The 15044-nt window shown below is 40.1% G+C and overlaps 1 protein-coding gene across 7 annotated transcripts in view; it reads left to right on the top strand.

Annotated features, from left to right (window-relative positions):
• LOC113114230 (zinc finger protein 827-like) overlaps positions 1–15044 on the top strand; it is a 70615-nt gene that overhangs the window by 19711 nt on the left and 35860 nt on the right. For 6 of the 7 annotated variants that reach the window (XR_003293690.1, XR_003293691.1, XM_026281073.1 and 3 more), the window contains exons 2-4: positions 1142–2359; positions 5530–5702; positions 6117–6615. Coding sequence is in view for 5 of the 7 variants with exons in the window: in XM_026281073.1 (XP_026136858.1) it covers positions 1142–2359; positions 5530–5702; positions 6117–6615 (1890 nt within the window). In the remaining 2 variants the exon portion in view is untranslated. The remainder of the gene's footprint in view (positions 1–1141; positions 2360–5529; positions 5703–6116; positions 6616–15044) is intronic. The other variant, XM_026281071.1, reaches the window with a different exon arrangement.

Genomic DNA, 15044 nt, shown 5'->3' on the forward strand with positions numbered 1-15044 from the left:
GACCAAAGTAAGCAGTGCTGGCCAGATGTGTGTTGACTGTAATGATCCCTACGGGTCGACGGGATACCGTTGCCAGGCAACGGCTTTTCCTTTTCCCTGTAAACAGAGAGCTTACTTGCCAGGCTTATGTTGGGGTCGGCAAGGTGAGACCAGCGTTTGTGTGTGCGAGCAAAAGGCGAAGAGAAGATGCTCAAATGAATTTTCTTACAGATCATATTCCAGTGTCACAAGTCCCCGTCCTCTTTTCCTGTTGTCTCCAGGTCTTGTTCCCTTGTACTCTCACCGAGGTGTGAGGATTTAATTTGGTCAAGTGAACAGACAGAAAAAAACCCCACTTGATAAGTTTTGACATCCTGCCTCATCTAGGTTTGTTGCTTTCTGACATGCTCTTGTGGACGGATTGTTAATATGTATCAGGAATATTCTTTGTTCGCCCTTGTCTGGCAAGCTGTAATGTTTTGCTTATGAATATTGATACATGAAGTGTATATTAATGACCCTCGGTGACCTTAACCCTATCCTTATTGGCTCCCTTGTGCTATCGACAAGCTCATGAATATTCATCCAGTTCTGTAACCTCCATTACCCTAATCTTTGCTGTCTAGCCTCCCGGAAGGGCCTGTCACCATGGTAACCCTTTTACTACACTCTTTTAGACCCTTGAAAAAAAAAAAAAACGTGGTTGAAAAAAAGAATTCAAGACAAGTTATTCCACTGTGCCTCATGAGGGATGTGTCAGATACTCACCAGGGCAACTCTCAATTGTATTATATCACTCACTCATCATTTTAGAATTCCTTTTTCAAACTATCCATTTTAGTCCTAATGAGAAAAGCCACTTGAAAAAGGTCAGTCAATGGCTGTAAGGACAATGCTGGCAGCATTTTGCCCTAACTGATTTTTCCTCCAGCATTTATTAATAATTATGCCATATTGCCATTATATATATATATATATATATATATATATATATATATATATATATATATATATATATATATATATATATATATATATATATATATATATATATGTTAATAAGATGCTTGTTTTATAGAATACAACAAATGATAATAAAGTATTGTCAGTTGTCTTGCTGGAAAATCATTTGAATACATCATGTTTTTATCCCATTTCGCAGATGTGGACACAGTAGAGGATGGAGGGCCAGAGGCTGGCTCAGTAGAGGAGGACAGCTGGTTTGGGAATACTTCCGACAGCCCCTCTGAATCGTCCTATGGTGATGTGCAAGATGAGCTGCGGGTTTCCCCGGACGATGTTCCCCGACCGGACCACGACACCTCAGCCGAGAGCTCCCTGGGCTGCCCGACGCCAGTTCAGCGAGCTTCCCTGGAGCTGCTGGGGCTGGACAGTGGGATCCTCTCGACCAGGGACATGCTTTCCTCTGAGGTGTCTTCTCTTTACAGAGACTCCAGCCAGGCCCTGGGCAAGCCCCTCAGCAGCAACCTGCGGCGTCTCCTGGAAGCTGGCTCAGTGACACAGGAGGGAGGGGACCTGACCGGCCATGTGATGGGTAGAGGACCAGAGTCGCCCCCAGTCAGCTTGGTACTATCTCCATCTTCACATCACGCACAGCAGCTGAGTGCCCTGGCGAGGAGGTTGGCTAACAGCAGCAGCAACAACAGCGGCGGCAACTCGAACTCTGCATCACCTGCGTCTGTAGCAACTGTCAAACAGGAGCCCTGTGACCCATATGGCCCCAGCAATGGCCTTAACTCAGGCAACACTGGCTTCGTATGGGTAGGAGTTGCAGATAAATGGCCGTCGACTAGTTGCTCAGCACCCAGTGGCAGCAGCCTGTCACCAGACTCAGCTATCCAGAAGTTAAAGGCAGCTGCCAACGCCGTGCTCCAAGACAAGAATGCAGTTGCTTCCTCCACCTCGGCATCTTCATCCTCCTCTTCCTCATCATCATCCTCTTCAGTCAACTCTTCTTCAATGGCAGCCCTGGGTACTCGCTCTGATGACGCGGTGCGCTTTGAACCGTTCGCTTCACCCTTCAGTCCGCAGTCAGCCAGCTCCACGCTTGCTGCCCTCTCAAAGAAAGTGTCTGAAAGGAGTCAGCAGCAGGTGGGCTCATCTGAGCATCAACCCTCAGCTGGCTCCTTTCTCTCTCTGGTTTCCATGACCTCCTCAGCAGCTCTGCTAAAGGAGGTGGCCGCACGAGCAGCGGGGAACCTTCTAGCTGATAAGAAAGAGTCGGCATTAGTACTGGGAGCATCTGAAGATGTCAAGCCCCTGTTAGACAGGAACCAGAAGGTGCCCACCCCAACCCAGGCCATGGATCTTCTGCTGCCAACAATCCCCAAGGGAAGGGCCAAGCCCAGCAGTCAAGCAGGTAATGGTTTGTTCCCTAAATGCATGCTTTTTTGTGCTTTTGGGGGGAAATTGCCAGGTGGTTTAAATTTGTATTTTTATTTATTTATTTATGCATTTAACAGACGCTTTTATCCAAAGCAACTTACAGTGCATTCAGGCTAACATTTTTTACCTAACGTGGTCCCTGGGAATCAAACCCACAACCTTGCACTGCTAACGCAATGCTCTACTACTTGAGCCACAGGAACACTTAAATTAAATATCAAAACAAACATGAAATGACACTAGCTAAAATTGAAATTCTGTGATTATTGTGTTAAAAAAATATATATGCATATAGGACCACCTCTTATGCCACCCTGCAGTTAGGCTCAGTTAATAAGACATACCAGAATCCATTAAATGCAGACCGATTTCTTGCATCTGCATACACAGTAATGGAAGCTCCAGGAAGGTATCAGAAACACACAGTTGTGTGGTGCTTTGTGTCCCAGGATAACCAGGGAAACCCGGTATTTCAACTTTTCCACAAATCACCCCATAGTTTTAGAGAATGAATTAGCATTTTCATTCAGCCCTTCTTATACATTTATTCATTTAGCAGACGCTTTTATCCAAAGCAACTTACAAATGAGGACAGTGGAAGCAATCAAAAACAACAAAAAGAGCAATGATATATAAATGCTATAACAAGTCTCAGTTAGGTTAAACAGTACACGTAGCGTGGGCTTTTAAATAATACAATAAATAAAAAGAAAACATATAGAATAAAAAAAAGAATAGGGCAAGCTAGTGTAAGAGGTCTTTACACACACACACACACATAGACATTATTTATTTTGGGACACCTAACAATTACACCAAAAGGGACTTTAATGACATTGGATTCTATCTGCATAGACATTGATATGGAGTTGCTACCCCCCCTACTATGACAGCTTCTACCATTCTGGGAAGGCTTTCCACAATATTTTAGAGTGTTTCTGCATGACTTTTTTGCCCATTTATCCAGTAGAGCATTTATGATGTCAGGCACTGATGTTGGACGAGAAGGCCTTGCTTGCAAACTCTGTTTATCCACCAGTTTATCCCAAAGGTGTTTGATGGGGTTGAAATCAGTACTCTGTGCAGACCACTCAAGTTCTTCCACACCAGACTTATCCAGCTAAGTCTTTATGGGCCTTGCTTTTTGCACTTATGCTGGAACAGAAAAGAGTCCCGTAAAGTTGGAAGCATAGCATTGCCCAAAATGTTTTGGTATGCTGAAGCTTTAAAACTTCCCTTCACTCAAAGTGAGGGTACATTATCATTATCATACATTATCCCTGCTCCACCAAATGTTACAGTTGGCACAATGTAGACAGCTAAACGTTCTTACCTGGTATACTCGTCTGTCAGACTGCCAAACAGAGAAGTGTGATTCACCACTCCACAGAACACATTTCCAGTGCTTCAGAATCCAGTGGTGATGTGCTTTACACCCCTCCATCCATTGCCAATGTACTTAATGAAGTAAGGATTGCATGTAGCTGCTCAGCCATGTTCTTAAACGCTTTCACCTTTCAATAATACCACTTACAGCTGACTGTGAAATATCTAGCAGGGATTAATTTTCACAAATTGACTTATTGCAATGGTATAAATATATATTTATTTTTAATTTACATCAAATGTTAACTATTGCTACAGATTACAAAGAAAATGCTATAAAAAAAATAGTAAATGTCATGCTAGACAATTTCGAATAAGATAGTCATTAACTTCCTGCCTTGTTTTTTACATTAGAATAATTTCTTTACAGTAATAATGTTTTTAAGGTACGTGTCCCTGAAAATGTTTTGATTACAGTGATTTAGTAGTGCCATAAGGTCATGCTTCGTCTGCAAGAGGTTGGCTGGAGAATCTGGGAAAGGTCTGTTAGCACAGTGGGGGTTTGCTGGAGTTGGCGGCACGTTCCCAGACCCAGCTCATCTCCCGCGGATGTGCAGCCTGCCAAACGGAGGCCGGCAGTGTGTGTGCTCCCTGTAGCCCCAACAGTCGGAGACCATCTCAGCAGATTCCCCCGGAATTTAGGTCAGGCTCCAGAGCCGGCACAACCATCAGAGTTTCCATTCAGCACAGGCCCGGGTTGAGCGCCTGAGATATGGCTGATCTTTTGCTAATTCTCAAACCTCTGTGGCTTGGAATCAGGGTTGACCGAAAGAAGCTGCAGACATAGAGAGTAATGTCAAAGTCACGATCACAAGAGAGATAAATGTGTTGTAAATGACTGTAATATGGCAGATTAGGAAGTGTAAAGTTTAAATACTAAATAAGAACGCCTCAATTAAAATAATAATTGAGTTTCACCTGGCTTGTTTTTATGAATGTGAGATCTATAAGATGGTCACTCAAATAGTTTTTGTCTGTTAATGAAACAATATCAAATGCACATTCAAATTGGAGAAACCAGCTAATGGCTCTCATTCCTTTCCCTTGATACTAAAGACCTTCAGTCGTTTTACCTCACGAGCAGTTTCCACAGTGATCTCGCCGGGAGAGGTTGAGCCACAGATGGTGGTTTATTGTTGCAAATAGGCAGTCTCGAAGTTTTACACCCCGGGTCAATGAATGCCTGAGCGCGGTAATTTCACCAAACACTGATTACCAGATGTTTTTCGAGGAACGCGACTGGAATACTTATGAAGCCATCCTGACAGGCCCTCGTAGAATTTGTAATGCAATCATGCCAGCTTCTAATAAGACCAATTAAGCCCTAATGGACACCGGATATGGAGCCAACAACAATAATCGGCTTACTAAAAACATCCTTGTGCTTGGCTTCCTTTGTGAGGAGTCTTTGGCATTGATCGGGGTAATCATAGCTCACAATTTTTATCTCATTCACACCAATAGATGCAAGGTTGACAAGAGATATTTAGCCTACATGTTACTGCATGCCAAAGGGCTATCTGATAATATGGAATTGTTCTCCAGCTAATGGTTTTATGCAAATACTAGACCTTTTTCCAACAATATATCACTAGCAACAAGTTACACAAAAACTATAACAAAAACAACACTTATAAAATGCGCGGTGGTAATAGATTGTGTTTTATTTTTAATTGCGGGTTTAGTGTTAAACTCTGTATGCATGCATTTTATTCACGTATTTAATTATTTAGTTGTTTGTTTGTTTATTTGTTGCAGGTTCTCCTGAGGATGGAGGGAAGCCCTTTCAGTGCCCAGTGTGTGGTCTCGTCATCAAGAGAAAGAGCTACTGGAAGAGACATATGGTGATCCACACGGGCTTAAAAAGTCACCAGTGTCCCCTCTGTCCCTTTCGCTGTGCTCGTAAAGACAATCTCAAGTCCCACATGAAGGTGACTTCAATCGCGGAGAGCAGAAATGCCTGTGCCATAAATCACATCATAACGTCTCTAGATGCAGATTTTTTTTATGATGCAAAATGATTAGGGTCTGTCATTTCATATTTTTAATCAAATTAAGTATCAAATGATACCAAATGAAAACAATGAATCACATTTATAAATATTTGCAGGGAAAAGCCTCTGAATTAAGGTAATTCAGATATTATCGTGAATAGACATGATAAAAACTGGCCTTAAAAGTCAATAAATAGTTTATTTTAATATACATATCATTGAATGGAAACCTATTGTTGGCACAGCCCACAGTGATTAGAGACAGTTGAGAGGGCATTCACATCTTTTTTTCTTTTTTTTTTTTAATCCGAATCAATCCATTCAAAATATTTCTTCTGTTGCTTTTCTCAGGTCCATCAGCACCAAGACCGAGGGGAGACTTTCCAGTGCGAGCTCTGCCCCTTCACATCCTCCCGCCACTTTAGCCTCAAGCTGCACATGCGTTGCCATCAGCACTTCCCCCGTCCCGACCTTAAAGTCAAAGAAGAACCCGGCACAGACACGGAGGAGGGCGAGGGCTTGCTCATGGGGGACGGTGGAGTCGCTGGTGATCAGGTCATGAACACAGATGCTTCCTCATCTCCCACTGCGAGCCAACCTGATGGTCGTTTGCTGGCCTCCCCTGCAGAACCCTTGAACCACGTCCAGATCAAGGAGGAACCCCAGGAGAGGGATGTGTCTGTGATGTCTCCCTTTGCCCTGTGTAGGGAGCGACCCAGCAGCAGCAGCAGCTCTCTGGATCTGCCTGGGCTCAAATCCATTCCTCCAGGGTCTGGACCTACAGCTGCCTCTCTCTTCAGCCCAGATATCACCACCAAGACTGCTACGGACCTCCTCATGAAACTCTCAGGTAAGAGATCTCAGTTAAACCACAAGGTAAAAGGGCAATGTGATGGAATTACATGCTTGATTATGTAAACCAGCTTGATTTATCCATAATTCCTTCCATTTAGGATGAATGAATTGCTAATATAATTATGGGTTGGCAAAGGCAGTAGAATTCGGCTTGCTGGATGGGAACACAAAGCCAAGATCCTACAGGACTGTGTCTGCTTGATTAATTCTTAACCTCAGTTACAGCTCTACAATAGAGAGCCTGTTTATTATAGCTTCACTTTACCATCTTGATGCCTGATCAGGTTTTTATTTTTATTTTAATTTTTTTAGGTCTGTAAGTTTTTTAACAGGTTATAATACATATTTAAGACTGCCATAAAGACAAGTACTTTACATTCAGTGCCATGTTTCTTGACACAAATGATACTTGGCTTTAGGTTGAAAAGAATTTACAAACTATATCCTAGATTGGGCTGAATAATATGATTAATATTGATTATGGTTTAATGATTTATGATTGCTAATTAATATGTTTCCAGAAATTAAAAGAAAACAATATGGTTAAACTTTACATTTAGATTTATTAATGCCTTAGATACCTGATCTAAAAATGAACAATCTTTTACAGCATTTCTTAATCTAGGTTAATAATCCTAGATTAACAATTTTATATTTTATTAACTATTATATTAAATTATAAATTGGATTTTGTTTAAAAACTAAATCATACTTTTGTTCAGCCAATAATAAAATTAAGACTAAAGACTCAAATGTTAATGTATACAATCTGAATTTTTAAAAACGAATTAATAAATCCAGACATTTTTAGCATTATTAATATCATTGAATGAGTCAAAGTGTTACAGACAATATCATAATCAGTTAATGCTTATGCTAATATTGAGTAAAATAATTAGTATTTTTGTTGGGGGGGGGGTGTATTTAGCTGTTAAAAAACAAAACTCACAATTTACTTGTTAATGTATTTAAGCTGCAAACTTTAGACCATTAAATACGTGTTGTTATAGCCGAAAGTATAGATAATTGTGAGACAGCAGTGAGATTGATGCGAGAGGGCTGACCAGGGGTTACCCAGAAGGTCGGCAACGGGGTCGCTGCTCCCTCGCTTAATGCAGAGTAATTAGATTGAGATCTCGGAACAGAAAAAAAAAAAAGGAAAACCTTCGGAACATTAGATTAATTAAAAATTCATGCATAATTCATAATTAAAAAGGAATCCGTAATTGGAAATGATTAGCGCCCTTAGCTCCATCGTGTGACCTCTTGCCTGGATGCAGAGGGACTGTTCCAGCCTAGTTAACTTCATCTCCGTCTTGGTGGAACGTGGAGAGTCTGCGTTCAGTGCACTGCCACCCCCTTGTCGCCCAATGGCACTGTGTTCCTGGACTCCCAAACAAATGGGTTTAGGTCCCAGAGGAGATAGACTCCTCAACATTGCAAGGCTGGAGTTAATATATAGTGGCCATGTCCTGCTAGACTTCCAAGTGGGAGATGCTCCACTGCTAACGATGTGATAGAGATTGATCAGCATAGGCCTCAGTCAACTAGTTTGTTTAGATTTTTTTTTTTTTGGAGTTTGGACTTTAGAATTTGTGCAGCGGTTCTTTAACAGGGATGATTTTAGTGTGCTAAAATGGTCAGGATGCTGAAACTGTCTTTGAGAAGTTCGTTTCTTAAGTCAGTGTCAGTCCCAACTTTTTTATCCCATTGCACACTAGGGATGGGTACCGAGACCCGGTATTAAACTGGCCCCGGGGCTAAATAATGAAAGACCGTAGTATCAGTAAGATCTGACGTTATCGGTTCTGCTTTCGGTACTGGAGGGAAAAAAATGTATGTACTTTGTATCTTTGCTTAATAACGTTATCGTGCACATTTTATCTCCCCAAATATTTCTTATGTGCGATCATATTGAGACATTTGTCTGTGAGATCTGCGAGATCTCTCATGCGCGCCATGGAGGCTGTCTGTCAGTCACACACACAAACACCACAACGAGCGTGGCGCACGCACACGATGCGCATAACAGTACGAAAACTCCTGCTTAATAATAAAGAGTGAAGATGGCGAAGAGATCTGCTTAATAATGTTATCGTGCACATTTTATCTTACCAAACATTTAAAATTTTCAATATTATTAAGACGTTTGTCTGTGAGATCTGCGAGATCTCTCATATCGCTGCAGAGGCTGTCTGTCAGTCTCACACATACACACACAACAAGAACGAGCGCGGTACACGCATAACAGTACAAAAACTCCCGCTTAATACAAAGAGTGACGATGGCGGAGAGAGCAAAATGTTCCAAAGTGCGGTTATACTTCACTAGAGTTGTTGCAGACAACGCTCGTTGTCATAAGTGCAACAAAATTTTTGCATGTAAGGGCGGAAACACAAGCAATATTTCAAAGCATCTTTCAAAAGTGTATTATGTGCAGACAGAGAAATGCAAAGTTTTCGACATGTTGAATCAACGTTGTTCACGTCATTTAAAATAAATGTAAAATCTCCCTAGTTTGCTAACCTTACGTAGAAGTTCTGTTTATAAAAATATAGTTTATTTCATATGTTTTACATTCATTTGTTTTTTTGTATAATAGCTATTTGTTCAAACATGGCTGTTTCTTGCACTAAAAATAATTTTTTTATTAATTTTACATAAAAAAAAAGAAATGTTAATTCGGTTCTCAACTTGTTCTTAAAAAAAACACACACACACAACACAAAGTACCGATAAGAATACCATTAAAATACCGGACCGTTAAGCAGTATCGGTAAGAGTAGTAATACCGTTAAAACCTTAACGATACCCATCCCTATTGCACACCACTAAGCATGCATTGCTTCGATTGGCATAGTAAAACTGGATATTATATTAAAAGTAGTACTCACATTTAATGTGTAACTTGTGCTTAAGTCAACACTGTGGCATTGTGTTGGCGATGATTAAACAACACATTTGCAGATCGTCGCTGTCGGGTGGGAACATGTCCAAAGCCACTACCACTTTCAGGAAATGTAAAAACTTTTTTTTTTAAATATAATATAATTAAAAAGTTGGTATTGTGGCTTTATGGATGATCAGACACAGCGAATGATGGCAATATGTGTTTTGTCTGTCATTAGAATGGCAGTGAGTGCATCACATTATGTTTTCATGAGCTTACATGTTATAAAGTTTATTGTAGCTGTATGGGTGCTCAGTTTTTTGTTGTTGAATACTTTGGTCAAAATGTCATGATATGAAAGATGAATCGCAATGCACAGGATATGTATAACAGACTCTTCTCTGCTCTTCACATTCACAAAAAAACATTAGCCTTTATATAAATGGTGTTTCTTGAGTAAAGAAAACACTGTACTTTTTCAAACATCAGTTCTTTATTTAGCCTTGCATCGTGAGAGATCCTGACTGTGCATTCACTTCATTCTGAATGGAGGCGGGCGGAGTTATGAGGTTTCGCTGTCAGTTTGAGCATCCAATGGCATTACAAGTTCTAATCACACGCTCTTTTGAAAGTTTTGTCATTGGTTAAATATTTGTAAAAACCCACAAGCGGATGTAAAGATGACCATAGCATTGATTTAAAATAATAATAATAATAAAAATGTAATACAAATATAATAAAGTTATATATGCACTCGTGAGGTGTTTTTCCTCTGAATATAACTTGAACTTGATGGTTTATTTTCTTATCCACAAATGTTTTCAAAAAAAAAAAAAAACACATCTTGACTTCAAGTGGATCTCTGTTAAACTTTATCACCCACTTTTGTTTGTGCTTGTGTGTGTGTTTTTTTTAATCATTTATAGTTCAAGTTTTTTTAAATATTTAATATTGCCATTTTCCCTTAATTGGAACTGTAGATCACAGAGAATTGACAGGAAGCAAATTAGGAGAGAGATAGGTACAGGATTGGGAAACTGTGTGTCTGTGTGTATATGTATGTACTGTATGTGGCTTACAAATGATTGATTAAGTAATTATTTGTCACAGCCCTGCTTAGAAATCTTACATTTGTGAATCATACTGGTACAGTACCAATTAGGGATTTGCTAATATAAACATTTAGATTTTTTGACTTGGGCTGCAACTTGTTTGGCACCTGTGAACATGGCAACGTATTTGTGCACATCCTCCACATTTAGTGTCTTGAGTGTTATCTCCGGTTGTCATACTCCCACTTGGGGTACACGAGGGAAAGAGAGAAGCAAAAAAAAATTTAAAAGGGAAGGGAATTAGAGAACTAGAGATATAATAAAGAATGAAGTGTAAAATAGTAGACTATACTGCTTTTAGAGTTCCCCAGGCAAAACACACACATGCTCACGCACACACGAGGTGAACTCTCGCCGACCTCTGACATAATTGGGCTATCATTTCTTAGGACTGCCTGGTTCTCCTCTGAGTTTCAGACCAATCCACTTTGATTTTCCTCTGTGCTGACATGACTGTCAGCCATCCAGTTGCGATACACATTTTGATTTGAAGATGAAAGCCGGGGAAACGCTTTGAAATGCAGGCTCCTGCACATGCTCGCTGGACCTAATTCAATAATGACAGTTCACACATTGTCTCTTCCTCTCAGAGAAAGTGACACTGGGTGTGACTCTGGTCATGGACGAATAATTGCCTAGTACAACTGTGGGAGGTGTTGCAATCGGCCTATCCAAAGAGCGAACAGACGCTGGACTGTTTTCTCCATCTGCATGGTTTTTGTATGCCCTTCTTCATTCATATGTTCCTTGAAGTCCTCGCCAGCCATTTCCCTCATCCACCATGCTGCGTCTGCACTTGTAAAGGACCCCTGCTGCATCCAGCGTCCAGTGATGTGTGGCTGCACCGTTGCTGCTTCATGTAGCAAAGCCTTCGTACCGTAGCAGACTGTTGGCTGTTGTTGCCCCCTTAACCTGCCACGTTAAGGCATCCTCGGCAGGAGCACTGACCAATTGTCAAAGCTGGGAGCAGAGCTGTGTGACAGAGGTGGGAAGCTAATGAAGTGGTCCAATAGTGGGCAGCCGCAACAGAGTGAGAGGTGACAGGGAACTGGACAAGCGCCCAGCAGAGAAACGAATCAACCCACAGAGATGAGGAGGCAGGTGACAGCAACGGCAGATGACAGCCTCACCGACGAGAGCAGAGATGGCCCCAGTGTTGATGTAACACTGACCAGGGGCTTCATTCCAGTAACAGCAAGAGAGAGAGAGAGAGAGAGAGAAAGAGAAGAGACATTGAGAGAGAGGCTGCTTTCAGACAAAAACTGAATATGATTGTCTGTGCTGTTCAGAGCGCAAAATGTGGTTATGTTCACACATTTTAGTGATATAAATGAAAGAGACAACTGTATTCAATAATCAGAGTCACTTACTTGAATGGAAAAAAAAATAACGTATCTTGTATTCAAAATTATTTAGTTTGTTGAGGAGCTAAGTTCTTTTATATTGTATATCTTAATGAATCATCAGTAATTTTTCATCATTGCATCTCTTTTTGGCACTTTATTTAGTTTAATATTGTAGGGATTCCACAATTCTCAACATAATATTGAATTGTTTGGTATGACATTCACGGTTCAATACACACTTGTGAATTGCATTTAAATTCCTTCCATGTATTTTATTTCTCTTCATATTACCTGTTTGTGTGTTCACACAAAGTTCACACTTTAGGTTGAGGAAACGCCTCCCACTTACGTACAACATGCATTTGAAAAAGCAACACACCCAAACATCTTCTCTTGTGATCAGTCAGACATCAGTCAAATGTCTGAAATAACTTCCTTTTGTGAACTGATGTGGCTTCTTATCACAAAAAGAGACAGAAAAAGTTTCTGGAAACTTCCCAGGGGGACTTTGAAAATATTTGAAGATGGAAACTTTATGCGAGTTAATTGGAAATTTGGGGACATTTATAGAAACTGTATCAAATACATAAATATACTTTTTTATTTTTGTTTATAAAATGGGGGGTTGTGATACTTCGTTAATGAATCCTGGAAAAAAGTACCAAAGGTTCTAAAAAAAATGTTTAGAAACACAACTGTTTCCAAAATTGATAATATATCAGCATATTATAATGATTTCTGAAGGATCATGTGGCACTGAAGACTGAAGGAGTAATGATGCTGAAAATTCAGCTTTGCATCACAGAAATACATTATATTTTAAAGTATATTAAACACATTATTTTTGTTGCAATATTTCACCAATATTCATGTTTTCTGTAATTCTGTCATTTTTGTAGCACAATAGCTTACACACCACACAAGTATGTTTTAAAAATAAATGTATGTAATATTTATATAATTAACATGAATACTTGCCAAGAATTTGAATTTTTTTTTGTGTGTAGGATTCAATAAATGATCCGTGCATGTTTTGGAGGAAAGCACAGTGCATGTAGGGGCTGTGGCCTCAATGGCCCTGCAGAAAGTAGTGTGTGCTGTGTGTGCATGTGACTGAGAAATGTGCAGGGTAGAAATTCAACTGAAACGGCATTAAATTAAGGCTAACCTGCAATTTTGCTAATTCCCAGTTTATTCCCATGAATTCCCATGGAAAGTTTCCAGTCCTGAAAATTCCTGGATTTTCCCAACCCTACGCAGCCATAGCTGGATGTCTCTGTACATATTAGGGATTTCCTGGAATATCATGAGTTCTATTACTTCTATGATGTATATGTTAATTTTGTGCGCTACGGTGCCCTCTGTCTTCCAGAATAAATTAAAGCAATGTTTAAATATTCTTACATTAGCTATTTTAGTGAAAAATGTGGAAAACATGCCTTTATTAATTTAGCTAGTTTTTTATTTTTTTATTTTTTTATTGTATATTACCCTATGTAATCTTGAATTGGTCTAAATTATGGCTGTGAAAAAAAAAAAAAAAAAAAATATATATATATATATATATATATATATATATATATATATATTATACCATTTCAGAGCATTAAATGCCATCTAAAGACTAAAAATGGCAGGATTTTTTTCCCCAGGCCTAAGAGCTCCACAGAACAGTAGAGAAAGTGTGATATGGAGATCAGACAATTTTGACATAAATGAATGTGTGTATTGTTTACTCACCCTCGTGTCGTTCTAAACCTCTATGTCTTACTTTCTTCTCCGGAACATAAAATAATATATTATGAGAAATGTCTCAGTGTTTCTTTTTTGCTTCTTTTTTTTTATGTAACCAAAACTTTTCCATTACTGACATTCTCGTTTTTCGTTCCGTGGAAGAAATGAAGTCATACATATTTGGAACAACATGTCTGATGAACTTACTCCTTGATTGGATCCAGTTGTAAGGCTTTCTGGTTTATGGGAGTTGTTATCTTAGATACATCATTCAGTCACTGTTGCTATGGTTACATGCATATTCACAGGGGCATGACTGCAGTTATTTGCCCATACATGCAGTATTTGAGCCGCTTCTGTGTGCTGTTATATGACCAGAACAGTTTAAGTGTCACACCTGTTTGTTTGGAAATGCCTTTGCACAATCCTGAACACTGACTGTGTGAATGGAGCTAGAAAGATGGCGGCTTTCACATAAGACCTCCACGGTAGAAAATAAATTATGCCAAAGATGATTTCGATGGCAGGACGCAATTTGAAAGATCAAGATAGGCACTTGGGGATTACTCTTCTATGAAAGTCTAATAAAAGAGACGGTAAACAGAAAGCGCTTATTTTCATTGAGCTTAATTTTGGTATTTCGGAGACATTCATGCCTTATGAGAAAAAAATAAATAAATTTAGCTGGCAGATTAAGCTGATAAATTATTCAGTGCTCTCTGTAACAAGAATTCGAATGGAAATGTTGCTCTATTTTTAGCTGCAAACCGAAAGGTCACCAGAGTGGTGTGACTTTGTTTCTCCATGTTCACGTCTCCAGCTTGTACTTTTCTACATGTCTGCGAAAGAGAGGTCACTTATGCGCATGCTGTACGCCCTCTGATAGGACACGCGACCCGACACACTCTCAATTAGAGGATGCCCTTCCAGGTGCTGACCGGACCACGCTAAGTCCGTCCGCTGACATCTGACTGCTGATATTTCCAGCCAGTGCCACCACATTACACCACCTCCTGCGCTCTTCACGCGAGGGTCATAAACTCTCCCAATGGCTCTCTACGATCTTTAGCTCGTAGTCGTGTCCTGTCCCCTAACCTGACTGTACCTTCAGTGCTATCACGGATGCACCATTAATCAGAGTCATCAAAGTGAGGCGGTGGTCAGCTCGAGGAGATTGATGAGAAGAGTCAGCGCCATTGTGGGTGGTGCATGTACTCGGATTTGGGGCTGCGAGGAGATCGGATGAGTGCTGAGGGGAGTGTGGTAGAGACAGGAGGGCTGAGTGATCACTGATGATCTGTAAGAGAGATGAAAGGAGGAACAGTGAGAGAGGGAGGGAGGG

Source organism: Carassius auratus, chromosome 14 (genome assembly GCF_003368295.1).
Source record: "Carassius auratus strain Wakin chromosome 14, ASM336829v1, whole genome shotgun sequence".
NCBI classification, from domain to species: Eukaryota; Metazoa; Chordata; class Actinopteri; order Cypriniformes; family Cyprinidae; genus Carassius; species Carassius auratus.